Below are 16,748 nucleotides of genomic sequence, written 5' to 3'. Positions count from 1 at the left end.
CTGCTCGGTATCCTGGTGCTTCCTCTACTTCATCAAACCATCAATTAATGACATTCAATTAATGGGGTTTCTGTTGCTACTAAAGAAAGAAAGTACCGGTGATAGGAGCCCGGCTCTTGCAGACAATTCAAATAAAGACTGGGGATCTATACGATGCCAAGTGCATTTATATAGTTCCACCCGGAGTCCTCCTCTCTTCCCATGTTTCTTCTCCTATATGTATCTGGGCGTATAAATGATTCTTGTCAGACTGTATCCATGGGCAGTAGTGCTGAATATACACTTCGCAAGATATTCAAATAACATTTACCTATATCAGACCAATAGACCAATGGCTCATTCTCCGAGCCTAACCGCGAGGGTCCAAACGAAGCCCTTTAACAGGTTGTTTCAACCAACATACATTGTCCGCGGGCATGGGAAATAGTCTCCGGGACCTCTCGCGGTAAGTGTCGAGTGTTGGAATGCTCTCCGGGCGGAAAAGACAGTGAGGGCTTTTCCCGGTCTCTCCCTTGACCATCCCCCGTTCTATACAAAAAGGATCTCCCCTGTGTCTATTTCATCTCTAAGGCGACAGAGCTCTTGTCTCTACGATTTTCTCCCTCAGAAGAGCCATACATCCACCCTTATCGCCTCGCGGCATCGCCAGCCCGGCAAAGCCTACCGAGTCGACCCGAGTCGCTTACTAAGGGCTCGACGGCGAAACCTCAAAATACCGCAAAAGCTCAGTCCTCTCTTTCCCATACCTCAAGCCCCCCCCCAATTGTGCACCCTCTCCCCTCCAATCCCTTTCTTTGGAGGATTGACTGTCTATTGTTCGTTTTCTGTTACCGTGCCGTCATGTTCCGCGCCATTCTGCCCAGGGCTTCTCCGCGGGCTGCCCTCCGCACTGCCAGCCCGAAGGCTGTCCCTTCGAACTTCATTGCTACGCCCACGCTTTTCGTTGGACGCTCAAAACGTGGCTACGCCTCTGATGCAGGTGAGTTCTCTACGATCCCATCGTTCCGGGCCGGTCGGAAGGGATCCCTGTGCTTCCCGGACGTGAGAGCTGATTTCGGGCAACAGGGGAACACGATTTGGTGATCATCGGCGGTGGTGTCGCCGGTTACGTCGCAGCCATCAAGGCTGGTCAGGAGGGTCTGAAGGTGCGATCCCCGTCACTTTGATTGGAAATATTCGACCATCTAGGCTATTTTCGGCCCTCACGGTGCCCAATACTAATTGAGCACCCTGGCAGACCGCATGTATCGAGAAGCGTGGCGCTCTCGGTGGCACTTGCTTGAACGTCGGCTGTATCCCGTCCAAGTCCCTGCTCAACAACTCCCACCTCTACCACCAGATCCTCCACGACACGAAAAAGCGCGGTATCGAGGTCGGTGATGTCAAGCTGAACCTGTCCCAGATGATGAAGGCCAAGGACCAGTCCGTTGAGGGCCTGACCAAGGGTGTGGAGTTCCTGCTGAAGAAGAACGGTGTCGACTATGTCAAAGGCGCTGGCTCCTTCGTCGATGCCAACACCGTCAAGGTGGACCTGTTGGACGGTGGGGAGCAGACCCTGCGCGGCAAGAACATCCTCATTGCCACTGGCTCCGAGTCCACTCCCTTCCCCGGTCTGAACATTGATGAGAAGCGCATCATCACCAGCACTGGTGCTCTGGCGCTCAACGAGGTCCCGAAGAAGATGGTCGTCATCGGTGGTGGCATCATCGGTCTGGAGATGGTATGATTGTTTTTGGTCTTACCTAACTTGGGAAAAAAAAAAAGAACAACCGCGTTGACATGTTTATTCTAATTACAGGCTTCCGTGTGGTCGCGTCTGGGTGCTGAAGTGACCGTGGTCGAGTTCCTGGGCCAGATCGGTGGTCCCGGTATGGACGCCGAGATCGCCAAGCAGGCGCAGAAGATTCTGGGCAAGCAGGGCATCAAGTTCAAGACTGGCACCAAGGTCACCAAGGGCGATGACAGCGGTGCCACCGTCTCCCTTGGTGTTGAGGCTGCCAAGGGTGGCAAAGAGGAGACCCTGGATGCGGACGTCGTCCTGGTCGCCATCGGCCGCCGGCCGTACACCGAGGGCCTGGCCCTGGAGAAGGCTGGTGTCGAGAAGGATGAGCGTGGTCGCCTGGTGATTGACCAGGAGTACCGCACCAAGCTGCCTCACATCCGGGTGGTTGGTGACTGCACCTTCGGTCCCATGCTGGCCCACAAGGCCGAGGAGGAGGCCGTTGCCGCCATCGAGTACATCAAGAAGGGCTACGGTCACGTCAACTACGCCGCCATCCCCAGTGTCATGTACACCCACCCCGAGGTCGCCTGGGTTGGCCAGAACGAGGCCGAGATCAAGGCTTCGGGCGTCAAGTACCGCGTCGGCTCGTTCCCCTTCAGCGCCAACTCCCGTGCCAAGACCAACCTCGACACCGAGGGTGTGGTCAAGTTCATTTCTGACGCCGAGACTGACCGTATCCTCGGTGTCCACATCATCGGCCCCGGCGCTGGCGAGATGATCGCTGAGGCCACCCTGGCCGTCGAGTACGGCGCCTCCAGCGAGGACGTTGCCCGGACGTGTCACGCCCACCCGACCCTCTCCGAGGCCTTCAAGGAGGCTGCCATGGCTACCTACTCCAAGCCTATCCACTTCTAGACCTGATTGCGATATCCTCATCCCCCACCTGTGTACTACTTTTTTGATTTAGACTAGCCTTGCTAGCAACCAACATGTAGCATTTCATGTATCGTTTCTTTTGTCCAAACTTGCTCCCTGGTAACTGATTATTGACTTGGGAATGTAAATCTCCTTTGAACAAACCGAAAATGAGCAACAATATATATCTAGTGGACCCAAGCTGCCTCTGGCCACCAGGGAATTGTGAATTTGGGATCAGTTTTGATCTTAGTCCATTAAATTCTCGAAGCTGATGCAAGACGGGGAGCCTCTTATTGACACTGATATAAAGTAGGTGATATTGTATATATCATCGAGGTATATAATATTTTTGAGCTAGCCGTCCCCTCGAGTCGGACCCACAGCATTTTCAGCTGTTGGTCCTCCCTACCGATACGCAAATTCCCACCGATACGCAAATTCCCACCGATACGCAAATTTTTCTCTTTATTCATCAATTATTCAACAATTTCACTAACTGAATCAAAAAAAAAATAGCGGAGGGTCCTTAGTAGTCAATTCGCCTTCTTCTGATACCAATATCTCCCTATTCTGATCTCGTTGTGGGATATAGGGTGGCTACGAAACTGCCTGTTTTCTCGCTTATCGAATATTCTAATATATCTCTTTCGTCGTACGGTCCGTAATTCGATGATTCGTATCTTTTACTAAGAGAGATCCTAATATAGGGATTCGTCTGCGATTTTTGGGTATCTTTTTGGGTTGAATTTAACGAAGATATTAGGCGAGAACCGACTACGAATACAAGGCGAGTTTAGTAGCTTCGATAGAGGTTTTGAATAGACGATCAAGGCGACGTCGATAGCTATTATTTAGCTACGGACTCTTATCGATTTAACCCTTCGCTTTATTAATATTTCGCTATATATAATAAATTAATAAAAAAGGCGAGTTTGTTAAACTAGAGGGAGATAAAGGAGTTATATTCTTATTATCGAAAGACTCTAGATCTTTGATAATTAGTAAGTCTAATTTTAGGAGTCTATCGAAGACTTTCTAAGGATTAAAAGGGTAAATACCTCGATTCTTAAAAGTATCTCGAATTATCCGAGAGGTAAAAGCTTACTATCGAATTTAGGGTAATTCTCGAAGAAAATCTACTTTATTATCTACGTTATTACCCTATCTCGAAAGATCACTATTTTGACTTCGAAAATAGTATTTTAATACTTAAAAGGGTATTCTATCGAGCGGCTAAGCAAAATAAGTAGTATAAGGGATAAAATAGATCGGAATAATATTAAATTATTAATAAAAATCGATAAATTTATATATTAAATACGATCTGTAATTATCTATTAAAAGTAGCCGTTTTTAACCCTTCGCGCGAGAAGTAGTATAAATTTAAAACTATTAAAGTTAGTTATATATAATTTTATTATTTATATATCCTTTTAGGCTTATAGCGATATAATAATTATCTAGGAGCGAAGTCGTTATATATTATTATTTAAGATAATATTCGCCGCGAAAAACGAGATAAAGAGAGAGAACGAAGCCGTTAGTAATGATATATTCGATAGATATAAGATATTCATCTTTCTTTATCGAAGGATTACCTCGTTATACTCGTTATAGGTTAGCTATAACGACCTTTTACGTTTTACCTTAACTAAGTTAGAAACTAGTTTTATCGAAGTTATAGATATTTTTTGCCTTAGTTTTAGCTATATATAGCTCTAGACGATCGAACTAAGCTACTAAATACCTAATATCCTCTATTTATAGACGGCTTCTCTCGATTAGTTTTTATTTTATTAGCTATAGGTCTAGTAGGAGGCGTTCGATAAAGCGATATATCTAGTTCTTCGAAACGCGTAGTATAGAGAACGCGTTGTTCGTAGAATTCCGTTTTAAAATTTGATTTGTATAATCCTTAATTATACTAATTATAAGCGAAACTTATAGAGAGTTAAGATATCGAATCTAGCGAATAATTACTTTTTCTTACGAATCGTTAAGTATTTTATTAGTAGGAGTAGTGGCTATTCTTAGTAAATAACCATAAATTCTAACGCGAAGTCGATAATAGGAAACGTCGAATTCGCGCGCTAGCGACGCGATTTTTGGTTTTTTATCGCGTTTTACTACTTCGTAGGCCTAATTAAGGCGATTTTCGGTATTTTTATCGAATTTTAATATACTAAGTATATAATAAAGAAGATGAATAAAAAGAAAAATTTATATATCAGTGGGAATTTGCGTATCGGTAGGGAGGACCAACAGCTGAAAATGCTGTGGGTCCGACTCGAGGGGACGGCTACTGTATACTATTTCACGTTCACGTAAAGCTTACCTACCGTCGCAACTAGCCTTCTTACAAGTAATAGATAAAAGCAAAGCTTTTTAATGCAATATTTAGAAAACAGTATTTATTCTATCTACTATATTCATTTAACCTTAATATTTAGTTTTTAAAACTTTTTTTCCACCAAAAAATAAAGGGTAGAAAGACCCCGCCAATAAGAAGAAGATATTGGATATCTGAGCAAAAAATGGGGTGAGCCGGGATTGAACCGGCGACCTCACGATAGATGATAAACTGAAGTTCACTTCAGTCGTGCGCAATCTCCCAACTGTGCTACCACCCCAGTCATAAGGAAAGTCATAATAAGAAAAATTCAGATGGCAATCTTGGAACCTAATTGCATATCCTATTACTATAATGGGAAGGTAATTAGAATATCGATGTATGCCTCTTTAAGGTAAATACAAAAATTATTTATCTCTAGTGTGGTTTTAATGTCTATGGATATGTCCATAGCTTTTAGTTCGAAAACTTCAGTCTAACCTCTTCGGTCATCGTAATTTATGGGCTTATCCTAATATTCTGCTCGCTATAAAAGCTTATATAGCATCCACACATACGTTGGTATTATTATTATCGAACAAAGCTTTTAGGTGGCCTAAATCCTCTCTAGAAGGCCCTGTATCCATTCGTCTGCATCTCTAGACAGTCCCAAGACAGAGTCCCGTTTGTGGTAGGTAGCTAGACCTCGCCAGACCTCCGCCCACTTTCAGAGTCCTTTTCCACGCTCTAACTCTTCACTTGCCCTCGACATCGGCTCACCAGTTCCGTTTCCCTGCTACCATCTGCCTTTGGCATCCCTACCATGGAGAGCGATCAGGACTCACTGCCATTCCATTTTTTCGGCAATGTTTGGTTGCAGGAGCCTAGGCACTTCCTAGATGAAGACGAGTATGAAGATTTACAGCGATACATGCCTCTACTGTATATACTTCAAAGCATTACATGCAGTTTGACGTAATGGTCCGTGTTTAGTCATCTGGTAGCTTCAGATTTCCCGATAGTGGGACTGAATCTGCATGTCTTCCTTTCTATGGCATGGTGTTACGTGTCTTGTCGAATTAGAGTGGCCAAAAACGGCATTCTCGCCCATGCTTGCCGAGCCAACTCTTGTCCAATCAAGACCAATGGGATCGTTCAGACTTCCTAGGTGGAAAATATCCGATAAGCTTCTACCCACCAGTCGTCGTTCCAGGCCTTTCAATTCGCACCCACAGCCCGCGCCCCACTTGGCCCGCCTGAAAAGCCAAAAGCGATAGATACGGAATGAGACACATGTAAAGCCTTATTAATGAAGAGTATCAATAAGGAGATCCTGGACCCCCAAGAAGAGCGGTAGGTTAATTCGGTAAGCTAGGCAGGTCTAAGTTCGGCATCAAATACGAGAAACGGAAGAAAATATGATCGTTCAGCCCTACTTCATCTAACCGGAAGGAAATATTATATGGTCCTTCATAGTTAACCACCGTCTAAAAGTCCTACGCGGGTGAGTGAGGCATCAACCAAAGCAAGAAGAGCTACTTACAACGTACTGCAGTCAAATTACGTGCGAGGGGGGAGGTTGTAAAATCAATAGAGATTTTCTCAGGAACCACTAGGGGAAGCTGGGGAGAGCAGAACTCTGAGGAAGGGAGCAGAAGAGAGAGAGAGAGAATCAAATTGTCTGTCTGTAAGGTCTGTGGGAGAGAAGAAGAGAAGCTACATGTACAATACCCTAAATGACGATAGTGACCAAATCCTGGTCCCAAAACAAAACGATTGTCAGATTCGACGCCCTATTAAAACAGGTGGTACTCCGTAATATGGCCAATTAGACTACATCAGTCTTTTTTTTTTTTTCAAAATTTTTGACTTGGAAACGACCCTTCAATTTTAATTAGATCTCCCACATGTAGGCAGTACATATTGATATGAACATGTTCGTTCTTGAGCCAAAATGGTGGCATCTTTTGGATAAGGCCTACCCAAGGGTAATCCAGGTTTTGTGCAATATATCATATTAAACTATATTTGGGTACACATTTCTCGTTGGATGCTCCACTATTTTTAACCCTGATAGAAGAAGGAACAGTTCAAGTCAGTGCTTATTGAATCCTTGCGTGAAGGCAAATTGGTAGGTTTCCGGATTGAGCAGAGCAGGTGCAAGAACCCCTGTAGATGAGTTCGCCTTTTGTTCAGGAAGAAGATCGAAGAAGACATTAGCAGCAAGAGCCTGTAAGGCTGGCATGTTACCCATGAGGCCCTGCGCGAGATGCATATGATGGCCGTAAAACGCTTGCTGTGATATAAGCCTCTGTCGTGGAGTAAGCGTATATCCTCTTCTTCAGAAATGTGTCCTTCTACTTACTTGAGCGTTTGCATTTAAGCAGGTATTTGAACAACCAGTGGTTGGAAATTCCGCTGACTGGAGCACATTTGTCTCCATTGTGGTTGCATCGACCACAAGTTTCTCAAACTCAGTACACAGATGCAGCATGCGCTCCACGTCAAGTACGTTATGTTGTTGAACCTTGTTGAGAAACTTGACAAAATCACCAATGTGTCTCAAGTGGGATCGTGCTCGCACATCCGTGGGGTATTTAAGCAATATTGCAACCAGTGCAATGCACGCAGACAGAGGATAGAACAAAATCTGCCTGCGAACCACATACTTAGCATCGCTACAAACACATGGGTTATATACCTACCAGAGATATCCTGGTGCCTGGGGTGGTAAATGCTGCAGCAGTCGCACGGATTCTTGGGCCATGTTCGTGTGAATGATCCTTGAAGAAATGGATTGCGAAAGCAAGGAAACATCGTCAACTGGCATGAGATGCGCCGCGAAACTGTGAACTGCGCTCATAGCGCAGTAGTAAACGTAATGTAATAGAATGATAGGTTCCTTTCGTGCAGTGACGGCCGACCAAATAATGCGGCCCGGCTGTATATTCAAAGGAACCTTTTCCTTCCAATCTTCAAGCCGGTAATCCAGTTCCACGACTGCTTGTAAAAGCTGGCTTGCAGTGCGCTTGCTGCTCTTCTCAGAATACAACCGATTCTGGATGTCGGATTCGATCACGGCCAGCTCAGTCCGTAGTCGAAAAACAGTTGCCTCCAACCAGGTTTCTGAGGAAATAATATCCCCAGGGCAGCCGAGTGAATCCGAATTTGTATACTCAAGGCTGATATCATCGTCCTTGTAAACGGATGGCATTCCGGTTTTGATGGACATGTCTCTGTCAAGAATATATGCAATCCAGAACGCACGCTTTTGGCGCTCAGCGATGACTGGATCCATGCCCAAATAGTAAGACTTTTTATGAAACCCAAGTGTTAACGATAACCTCGCAGCTTCAGAAATTAGAAGTGATGTTGTCCGTAAATCGCTTGATCCTTGCATGAACAGGGCCATGGCAAGAAGAGCTTCCAGGGCCAGGAGATCTGAACCCCGGGAGACTATTGCTGGAAACACACTGAACGAATTTTTGAAGAAGTGCCATGATAGATCTATCATCTCACTATATGAACCCTCGGCTGCCCTGGACTGAATCGCAATAGCTGTTGCAGTGTTCAGTAGACCCCAGCGTGCAAAGCTATTGACAGCTGAAGCAGCATCACTTGCGTAGTGCTCGTCCAGGAGCGATATCAAGATAGATGGATTGAATAACGGCCACAGGCAGTTGATATCATCGTAGGATACTTCGAAAAGTGATTGGAGATGGGCCTTTGGCGGGAGCTCCGTAAATATACCACCGGTGAATGGGCCGCGATAGATTTGGACACCAAGTTGTCTCACAATGTTTTCGCCTGGCAGTAACGTAAAGAACCTCTCTCGAAGCACATTTGATAGTTCACTGTTTGCTCCAATAGCGGGATTCGGTGTTGGCACATTCGATCCCGAAATGTACGTTTCACAATTCTGCTCGTCTATCTGACCAGGAGAAAGTTCATTGGTAGGCGTCCAGAACGTACGGGACCGTCTGTCCGTCTGTGCCAAAGATTGTACACCACGAGACCCAAATGTGGACGTCGGGCCGAGTGTCTTCGCGGCCATCCCGTCTCAGCGATGCTCCAAAAGCGTACCATGGCATGGGACTTACTTGATCTTGCATGACCCCCGAATGACGGAGGAAACTTTCCATTGTTGCGATTTTTGCCTCAAGGGTTTGCACATATGCACTCCTATTAGAAGACTTAGCATGGGTCCCGGAAGTATTCAACGTGTTCAACTCACGCTTTACCCTTGCCCCGTCTCCTAACTTGCGAATATTCACAAGGCAGTCCTTGGTTCAAACAAGTAGAGCAACTTGGCACGTCCCCATCGCATCGCCTCTTTTTCATCTGACACTGCTGACACGCCTTCATACGTCAGGTTTTGATGTTGGTTGCCGTTTGGAAACTTACATTGTTAACTCTTTTCTTAATTTGGCTCTTAGGAGCCAAGCCTCTTTCAATACCAGAAGGAACGTCCATTTAGACAAGCTGACAGGACAGCAGAATATGTTATTATGACGGGTGATAATCATGACGTTGATGTTCCCACCGTGCGATACGTACCTCGGACCTGAAATAGGTTGTGGTACAAATAGTTCTCAGGATCACTCAGTATTCAGGCCTAAGCCACTGTTGGGGTGGGGTGAGGTAGTTCATGTGGTTACCAGTTGAAGCGCGTCACGGAAAACCCAATAGAAGCGATGATGCTGACGAGTCGCGCGCGTTTATCAGATGACGTAATATATGCCGTTGTCAGATTTGATCATGACATGAATTGATCAGGTTGGAGGGCCGGATTGAGATCATTCATTGAAGAACTATCTAGGAGACGGCTGCTAATAGCCCGAGGGGTTAGCATTAGCATGTTACGGCACGTGTAACTAGTGAACGGGGAACGCACGAAGGCAGCACACTCGGCGGTGTCCGGGTCGAATCGGTTGGCTAAAACACCACCCACACGCAGTGTAGTGCTAGGAGATAGCCCCGGGGCGAAGCGTAGGGGTCGGGGCAGTGAAGCGAAATAAGGTCTGAAGGTCTATTCTAGGACTAGCTAGCCGGCGCACCTATAGCTCCCGGGGTCATCACGCCTAGCTCCTACTAGAATGTGAACTCGCTATATGGGAGGGTGTCTCCTCACTACACTAGTTAGTTTAGTGTTCAAATCTACCCGGATTACCAACCAAAAAGGCTTGGAAATTTAGGCGCTAAGTAATCATCAGCCTAGTTAATTATTGAAAATTGTAAACCTACGTCACCACCTCTCAGACAAAGAACTACTTATTAGTAATGTTAAACACGGATGCAAAATACATCCGCATCCAAAGGAAAAATTAATCAATGCGGAATCGGATGCAATTTCACCCAGCATCTCGTAACTAAATATCAAAGCGGAATTAATAATCCGACGGAATTTGCATATTAATAGAACCAACCCATCCAGCTTCTCTTTCTGTATGGGCAGGTTTCTCACCGTCCTCCGATACCAATCTTGTCGAGTCCTAAGACACGTTCTTGTGGCTGACTAGGATCACAGATAGTATCGATGGGTAGTGATAAAGTCATGGTACTCGGTGCCACTGGGCCCGCTGGTATTTGTGTTCTACGAGAGCTTCTGCATCGAAATATTCCTGCATTAGCTTTTTGTCGCAATCCAAGCAAAATCCCCAACGATCTATCTGATAACGCACTCCTTGAGGTGAATCATGAAAGCCCGAATGCCAAAACCGTTTCTTACCTTCTATTCATAGGTTGTCAAAGGCGATTTAACCAAGCATGATGACTTGTCTCGAGCTATTGCTAAATCTCGTGCGGTTATTTCTCTACTTGGACCAAGTGGCGATCGCCAACCGCGGGATGCTTTCTCTGGCTACTATCGAACAATCGTCCCTATAATGCAGCAATATGGTGTTCGCCGTCTCTTGGCCCTCGGCACAACCGCTATTTATTGTCCTGATGACCGAACTTCCATTTCGCGCGCCCTTATCGCCGGGCTTATCCGGATCATCGCAAACAGCAGCTACCATAGTATTTTGGCCATCCAAGAATACTTCGAATCTGTCAATGATCCATCGGTCGAGTGGATGGTATACCGCCTGGGATGGCTGTCTGGTACGAGTGATGCAACTGCCTGGTCAGATGATCGGAACCAAGGCGAGGCCTATGCTGGGCCGGTAGGAGCCCCGGGTTTTTCTTCGGGTGTTAACAGAAGTATTTTGGCTAGGTGGCTCGTCGATACTTGTCTAGCCCAGGACGTGCAGTGGGCACACAAAATGCCGGCTGTTAGTAACCTTGGAAAATAAATTTCTAGCATTGGGGCCAGTTGCTTTCTTGAGTTTGCTGATTATGTACTCTCATTTCAAGTCTACTCGCATGTATAAATGTACCACAATGATTGTTAGCGGATTCGAAGCATCCCCTTGGCCGTTACTATAAACCACTCTCGTGGCTTTGTTGGAAGCTTCCATTTACTTGTCAACTCAGTCCTGATATACTTTCAGGTGTTAGCCAGAGTAAATTAGGTCTATGGGGTAAGCTGCAGAATATACTCCTGACTTACATTCAGATCATCGTCCTTAACCTCCTTTCGTATAGAACAAGAAGTTTCTCGTTCCCATTGGGATGTGAATTTGATGAAGTTCTGACATGTGGAGCTCTGCGAGGGTATTCTCTCTCTCGTTGCAACATAGTACTCGACGAACGATTTTAGAACTTGTGGCGTTGGAATTGGCTGATCTTTGCGAAAGTTGGTATCGGTCGCATCACCCCGAGAAAGCCTCCATCTGCTCAAGTGGTAAGTTTCATTTAATCATTATGCTGGGGTAACTTTTTTCTTACAGCATCCAATTTTTAGTACTCTTCTCATAGTTCTGGAGTGTAGCTGGGGCGAGCTCCTTATGGGATATGGTATTCTCCTGCTCTCGCTGATCCTGATACTCGCGGGTGTATCGGTAATCTTCTCAAGCTCTTTTCGAATGTCTTCAGGAAGCATTTTAGAACCTTCATCGGGTCTGGGCCTCCATCTGAGAAGAAGAAAAATGGCAGATCAGAAGTACGCCGTGCGAGCCGATTTAAACATCCATGGTGAAATGACAGGGGTGAGAACGGGTGAGAATTCGGTGGTTCTCACCCTATCACCCTGGCCTGAAAACTTCTCACCCATCGCACCCACACTCACCCAAAGGGTCAGAACCATCGCTGGTTTAACATCCGAGGCTTCTTAGAAATTGACCGCGTATAATATGTGGCTAAACTACAGTTAATAGTCGGGTGGGTGCTACCCGGGTGAGAATAGGGTGAGCGCCGCTTTAGCGTCGCGCAACCGGGAGTGAGAAGTATTGTTTTATAAATGATGCTTCAGTGTCCATGTTGTTGAGGGGAGTTGATTCTGTGGAAGTTCTGGAACAGGGTTACAAGTGAGGATTTTGACTCCAGAGACGATCCCGCGGTGCGAGGGAGATTTCTTGGGAAAGTCAACTTTGATGCTATGAAGGTGGCACCGAGGAAACTCGTGCAGCGTCGGGGACATTCACAGGCGTCGAACCTAAGTCGAAATCGAAAAAGGCCTTCTTAGTCAGTAGACAACCAAGGGTGATCCACACGAATGCCAGGTTCAATTAGAAAGGAAGCAAGGCGAATAGAGAGAGGTCGGATGATACCCGTGGATAGGACAAGGAGCATTGGTTATTATGACTTTCGAATTTTCACATCCGGCACCAAGTAATGTATTGTTTTACCGAATCTGCACCCTCCGATATAAGGGTGCCCATTTAATTAATGGGGTATAGGTACTATATCCAAAGATCCTTCGATATTCACAGATCTAAGCTCAATTACACTACAAAATGACTTCCTTTTCCTCTTGATGTTTAGGTGGGTCAACTTATTCATCCAATGGGGTGGTAGCACAGTTGGGAGATTGCGCACGACTGAAGTGAACTTCAGTTTATCATCTATCGTGAGGTCGCCGGTTCAATCCCGGCTCACCCCATTTTTTGCCCTTCTATTTTGCTTTCGTCTATATCTTATCATAAGTAGTCTTTCTACTAATTTCTAGTTCTTCTTTCCTCAGGTTATTATTACTTACCTCTACTGATTATAGCTTCTTTCTATCCTAGCTATCAATAGCTATGGCTACTAATTATTTATATAAAGAGTTACTTGCGAGTTACCCTATAGATATTATCTATCATACTAAAAAAAGTATATCTCGATATACCCAACCTGTTTGTTCCCTTTATGCGCTGTCTCTTGCACGCACTAGCCTGACTCGGCTATTCGTGTTAGGGCTGTGGCTTCACATGGGCGCGGACACCCCGTCCCAGACGGGATTCTCATCCTCTATGACGGCCCGTTCCAGGGCACTTAGACGGGGGCCGCTCCCGAAACATCCTCTGCAAATTACAACGCGGACCCCGAGGGGGCTAGCTTTCATATTTGATCTCTTGCCGCTTCATTCGCCGTTGGCCAGTTAGCGGTGGGGTTGTAGACAACAGGGTTAGGTCTAGGTGGCGACCCAATTTTTCTATCTGAGTCTAGTTTTCTGATTTGAAATTTTTGACAAGGCTCTCACCCAACGGGGTGGTAGCACAGTTGGGAGATTGCGCACGACTGAAGTTAACTTTGGTTCACCTATCGTGAGGTCGCCGGTTCAATCCCGGCTCACCCCATAATAATACTTTTTGCTTTTTGTATATATTACTTTTTATACTTCAAATCCTTTCTTATAACTGGTTGTCTTCTACCTATCTTTATTTTACTCACTTAATAAATAAACTATTCAGTAATATAACCAAACTTGGATTAAAAAAGAGCTGTCTTGAATAGACTTACTTATCTAGTCTATCTATATAATATATGGAAACGCTTCTTCATTCAGATTATAAAGGCCTTGCTTGCTTTTCTGCCCTAGTTAGCCTGTTACTATCTACTCATATTAAAATCTATATATAATAATACTACCAAAATCCATTATTACTTAGCGAAGGAGAGTAGGACTTGCTTACTATCTAACCCTGCTGCTTCAAGGCAAAAAAGAAAAGGGAAAAAAAGAAAGAAAGCGAAACCATGAATGAGCTTGAGAACTATATATCTCCATCTCCGATAGGGGGAATCGAACCCCCCGGCTGCCGTGTGAGAGACGGCGATGTTAGCCACTACACCATATCGGATCATGGAGAAACGCAGTGAAAATTATGATATTAGGGCTAAGCTCCACATTTTAGGTTTAGCGTCACTAGTTTGCCTCGGGACACTACTAATACTATGGCCCTATAGCCCCCTTCTCTATAATTGGTATACAGTCTTTTGAAAGATTACATTCTTATTAACCATATAGTAGCTGTGTGTCATCCATTTAAAATAATTTCCCCTGTATTTAGTGGCTTCCGTTTCCTTACAAAACTATCTCTATACCCTATTCTCCATAGTTGACATTCATAGCACCTGAACCTTATTGTCAAGGGATTCAGGCGTGCTACTTCAAGGCCACCTTTGTTTTGCTTGTGGACATTGATCTGAATATATTGCTCCTTTGATAACACAATAATTGTATCTATAGTTTCCAGTATAATGTAAACATAGGGGTTGAACCTATTCAACGATCATACTGTATGTAGCACTAAAACCGATCATGGATCCCTAGGAGGTTATATTATAATATATATATATAAACATATTGTTGATTTCTACTTAGGAAAGGTAATATTATAAGTACTTTTCTTATATTTGCTTCTCGCGTTTATCGAGTGAGCCAAGAAAATCACAGAGCTAGAGAACGAAATCAAAATAGGGGTTATAGAGAGGGTTAGCGTCCAGGTCTAAATACGGTTAACTGAAGGAGTGGGGAGCGGCGCTAGCGCAGTCTTGAGCTTTTTCCTATCTAGGAAGTTAGTTTAGCCACGGAATATTTTCTTTCTCTGAATATGCGACGTAGGCGGTGCCCGAACTCCTTGTATCATAAATTTATATATAGTACTGTACCTACCACCTTTGTAAATCCTTTATACTAAAAGTAAGGAAGACCGGAGCGGGAAAAGTTTTAATCTGGCATCAGAAAATCCTTACACTACAATGGGCAATCAGGCCTTTCTCTATCCCATTTCCCCTTACATCTCGTGGGAGCTTCATGTGATCTTGTTCTACCACCTCCCTCGGTTCTCTAACACAATTGGTGCAATATGCGGTTCAAAATTTACTCCATTTTTCTCCTCGCAATATGCTACGCCGCTGATCCAAGGCTGTACCTTGACCCATATTCAGCTGCCGTACAGCGCATTGACAAGCGAACCACTTCAATAGCCCACCCGGCTATTGTCCCCAAAGACACTGCCAATGAGGGTATTCCGGAGGCAGAATCCCCGGTGGAAGACTCCACCCAGCCCGACAATAATGTGCAATCTTCCCTTAAAAAAAGAGCCACCCCGGAGGATCTGTATTCGGTTCAAAAAGACGCACCTCTTGAGCTAGTCCAGATCAGCATCCCGCCAAATGCACCCTCCTTATCCAACTATATATACTATATCTATGAAAAGAGTGCGGGTGAAGGGATCTACATCTATGTCATCGACCGGGTAAGTTTCTTTCATCCAAGACAAAACATGAACAGTGGCTTATTATAGCCTTTAGGGCGTTGCCCACCCCGACTTTATGCACCCACACAACACTGAAGGTCGAGATGCTATTCAAAGGGTACCGTATTGGTTTATTAAAAATAGAAGTAAAGAAATCCACTGACGTTATTAGGAGCTACCAAGAAACCGACGACGACCCGCTATCCAGACAGATCTTTCTAAAAAAAAAGGCGAGCACCCTGAAGTTGATGACGCTCTTAATTCCCACGGAACGGAAGTCGCAATAAAAGCCCTCGGAATCAAATTCGGAGCGGCTAAAGAAGCAATTCTAATACCGGTGAAGATTGGCGAATATAATCGGGCCGAGACATCCCATGGTGTATTTGCAGCCTGGCACGATATCCAAACCAAAGGAGCGAGACGCGCTAGAAGGTCGATTGTCGTCATGTCAATTGGGAGTGTTTTCCCAGAAAATCTAAACGATGAATTCACCAGAGAAATGTCTGGACTTATTAGTCACTTACAATATCTTGGGGTCCCCTTTGTCACTACCTCTGGGAATTTCGCCCAAGAATTCTGGCACGGCCAGCAACGAATCAACATCGACACTGTCCCAGCTATCATCGCAGCTAGGGGGAATCCTATATCGGTTATAGGAAACGTGGATTTCCAAGGAAACTTCTGGTCGACTTCACAGCGTGGGCCTCTTCTAACTGCTAGCGCCGGTGGCCTTTCGGCCACTACGCTAGATAAATATGGTATGAAAGCCGACGCGACTGGAACCTCGGTCGGTAAGTTTTGTCCTCTATTTTAGATATAATCGATTAAATAACTAATACAAGCGTTCACAATAGCTGCGCCTCTTTGGGCGGGAACTATGGCCGTTTTGATGTCCCGACCTAGATTTGCAACTTGGTCACAGCAGATGTCTAATGCTGTCATGGTGGTTGAAGTGTTAAAATGGATGAAACGATGGAACAGGTGCCAACGGGGCAGCAACATGGTTCTATGCAATGGCATCACCGACCCAGTTCATGATTATTTCAGGTCCTATGTCTGTTGACTTGAAACAACCTGCACACAGGCCTGTATTTTGCAGTCTGGGCTCAAAAACCCACGGGGTGCTCACAAAAGAAAAGTATTGTGTTCTTTCGTTATGTATTATTTGTGCAGAAAGAAGCTGTGGTCGGTAATGTTCGATTCTATTTAATCTCAT

The 16,748-nt window shown here is 45.1% G+C and overlaps 4 protein-coding genes across 4 annotated transcripts; 3 read left to right on the top strand and 1 right to left on the bottom strand.

The window, feature by feature from the left end:
- Window positions 1–840: 840 nt before the first annotated feature.
- NUU61_000837 (dihydrolipoyl dehydrogenase) lies at window positions 841–2,638 on the top strand (the record flags this gene model as incomplete). The annotated part of the gene is made up of 4 exons (XM_056651420.1): window positions 841–979; window positions 1,066–1,145; window positions 1,238–1,720; window positions 1,799–2,638. The coding sequence occupies 4 exons, from the start codon at window positions 841–843 to the stop codon at window positions 2,636–2,638; spliced, it is 1,542 nt and encodes a 513-aa protein (XP_056516270.1).
- Window positions 2,639–7,065: 4,427 nt separating this feature from the next.
- On the bottom strand, window positions 7,066–9,024 carry NUU61_000836 (fungal specific transcription factor domain-containing protein; the record flags this gene model as incomplete). The annotated part of the gene is made up of 3 exons (XM_056651419.1): window positions 7,066–7,281; window positions 7,336–7,624; window positions 7,676–9,024. The coding sequence occupies 3 exons, from the start codon at window positions 9,022–9,024 to the stop codon at window positions 7,066–7,068; spliced, it is 1,854 nt and encodes a 617-aa protein (XP_056516269.1).
- Window positions 9,025–10,855: 1,831 nt separating this feature from the next.
- Window positions 10,856–11,263, top strand: NUU61_000835 (uncharacterized protein; the record flags this gene model as incomplete). The annotated part of the gene is made up of 2 exons (XM_056651418.1): window positions 10,856–11,134; window positions 11,213–11,263. 2 exons carry the CDS (start codon window positions 10,856–10,858, stop codon window positions 11,261–11,263), a joined length of 330 nt encoding a protein of 109 aa, XP_056516268.1.
- Window positions 11,264–15,139: 3,876 nt separating this feature from the next.
- Window positions 15,140–16,465, top strand: NUU61_000834 (uncharacterized protein; the record flags this gene model as incomplete). The annotated part of the gene is made up of 4 exons (XM_056651417.1): window positions 15,140–15,532; window positions 15,588–15,650; window positions 15,705–16,323; window positions 16,455–16,465. 4 exons carry the CDS (start codon window positions 15,140–15,142, stop codon window positions 16,463–16,465), a joined length of 1,086 nt encoding a protein of 361 aa, XP_056516267.1.
- Between the last annotated feature and the right edge of the window lie 283 nt (window positions 16,466–16,748).

Source organism: Penicillium alfredii (assembly GCF_028826965.1).
Source record: "Penicillium alfredii strain IBT 34128 chromosome Unknown utg000001l_segment0_segment0, whole genome shotgun sequence".
Classification (NCBI taxonomy): Eukaryota; Fungi; Ascomycota; class Eurotiomycetes; order Eurotiales; family Aspergillaceae; genus Penicillium; species Penicillium alfredii.
The sequence above is the reverse complement of the archived record's forward strand: the minus strand, read 5'-3'. Positions and strand labels throughout refer to the sequence as shown.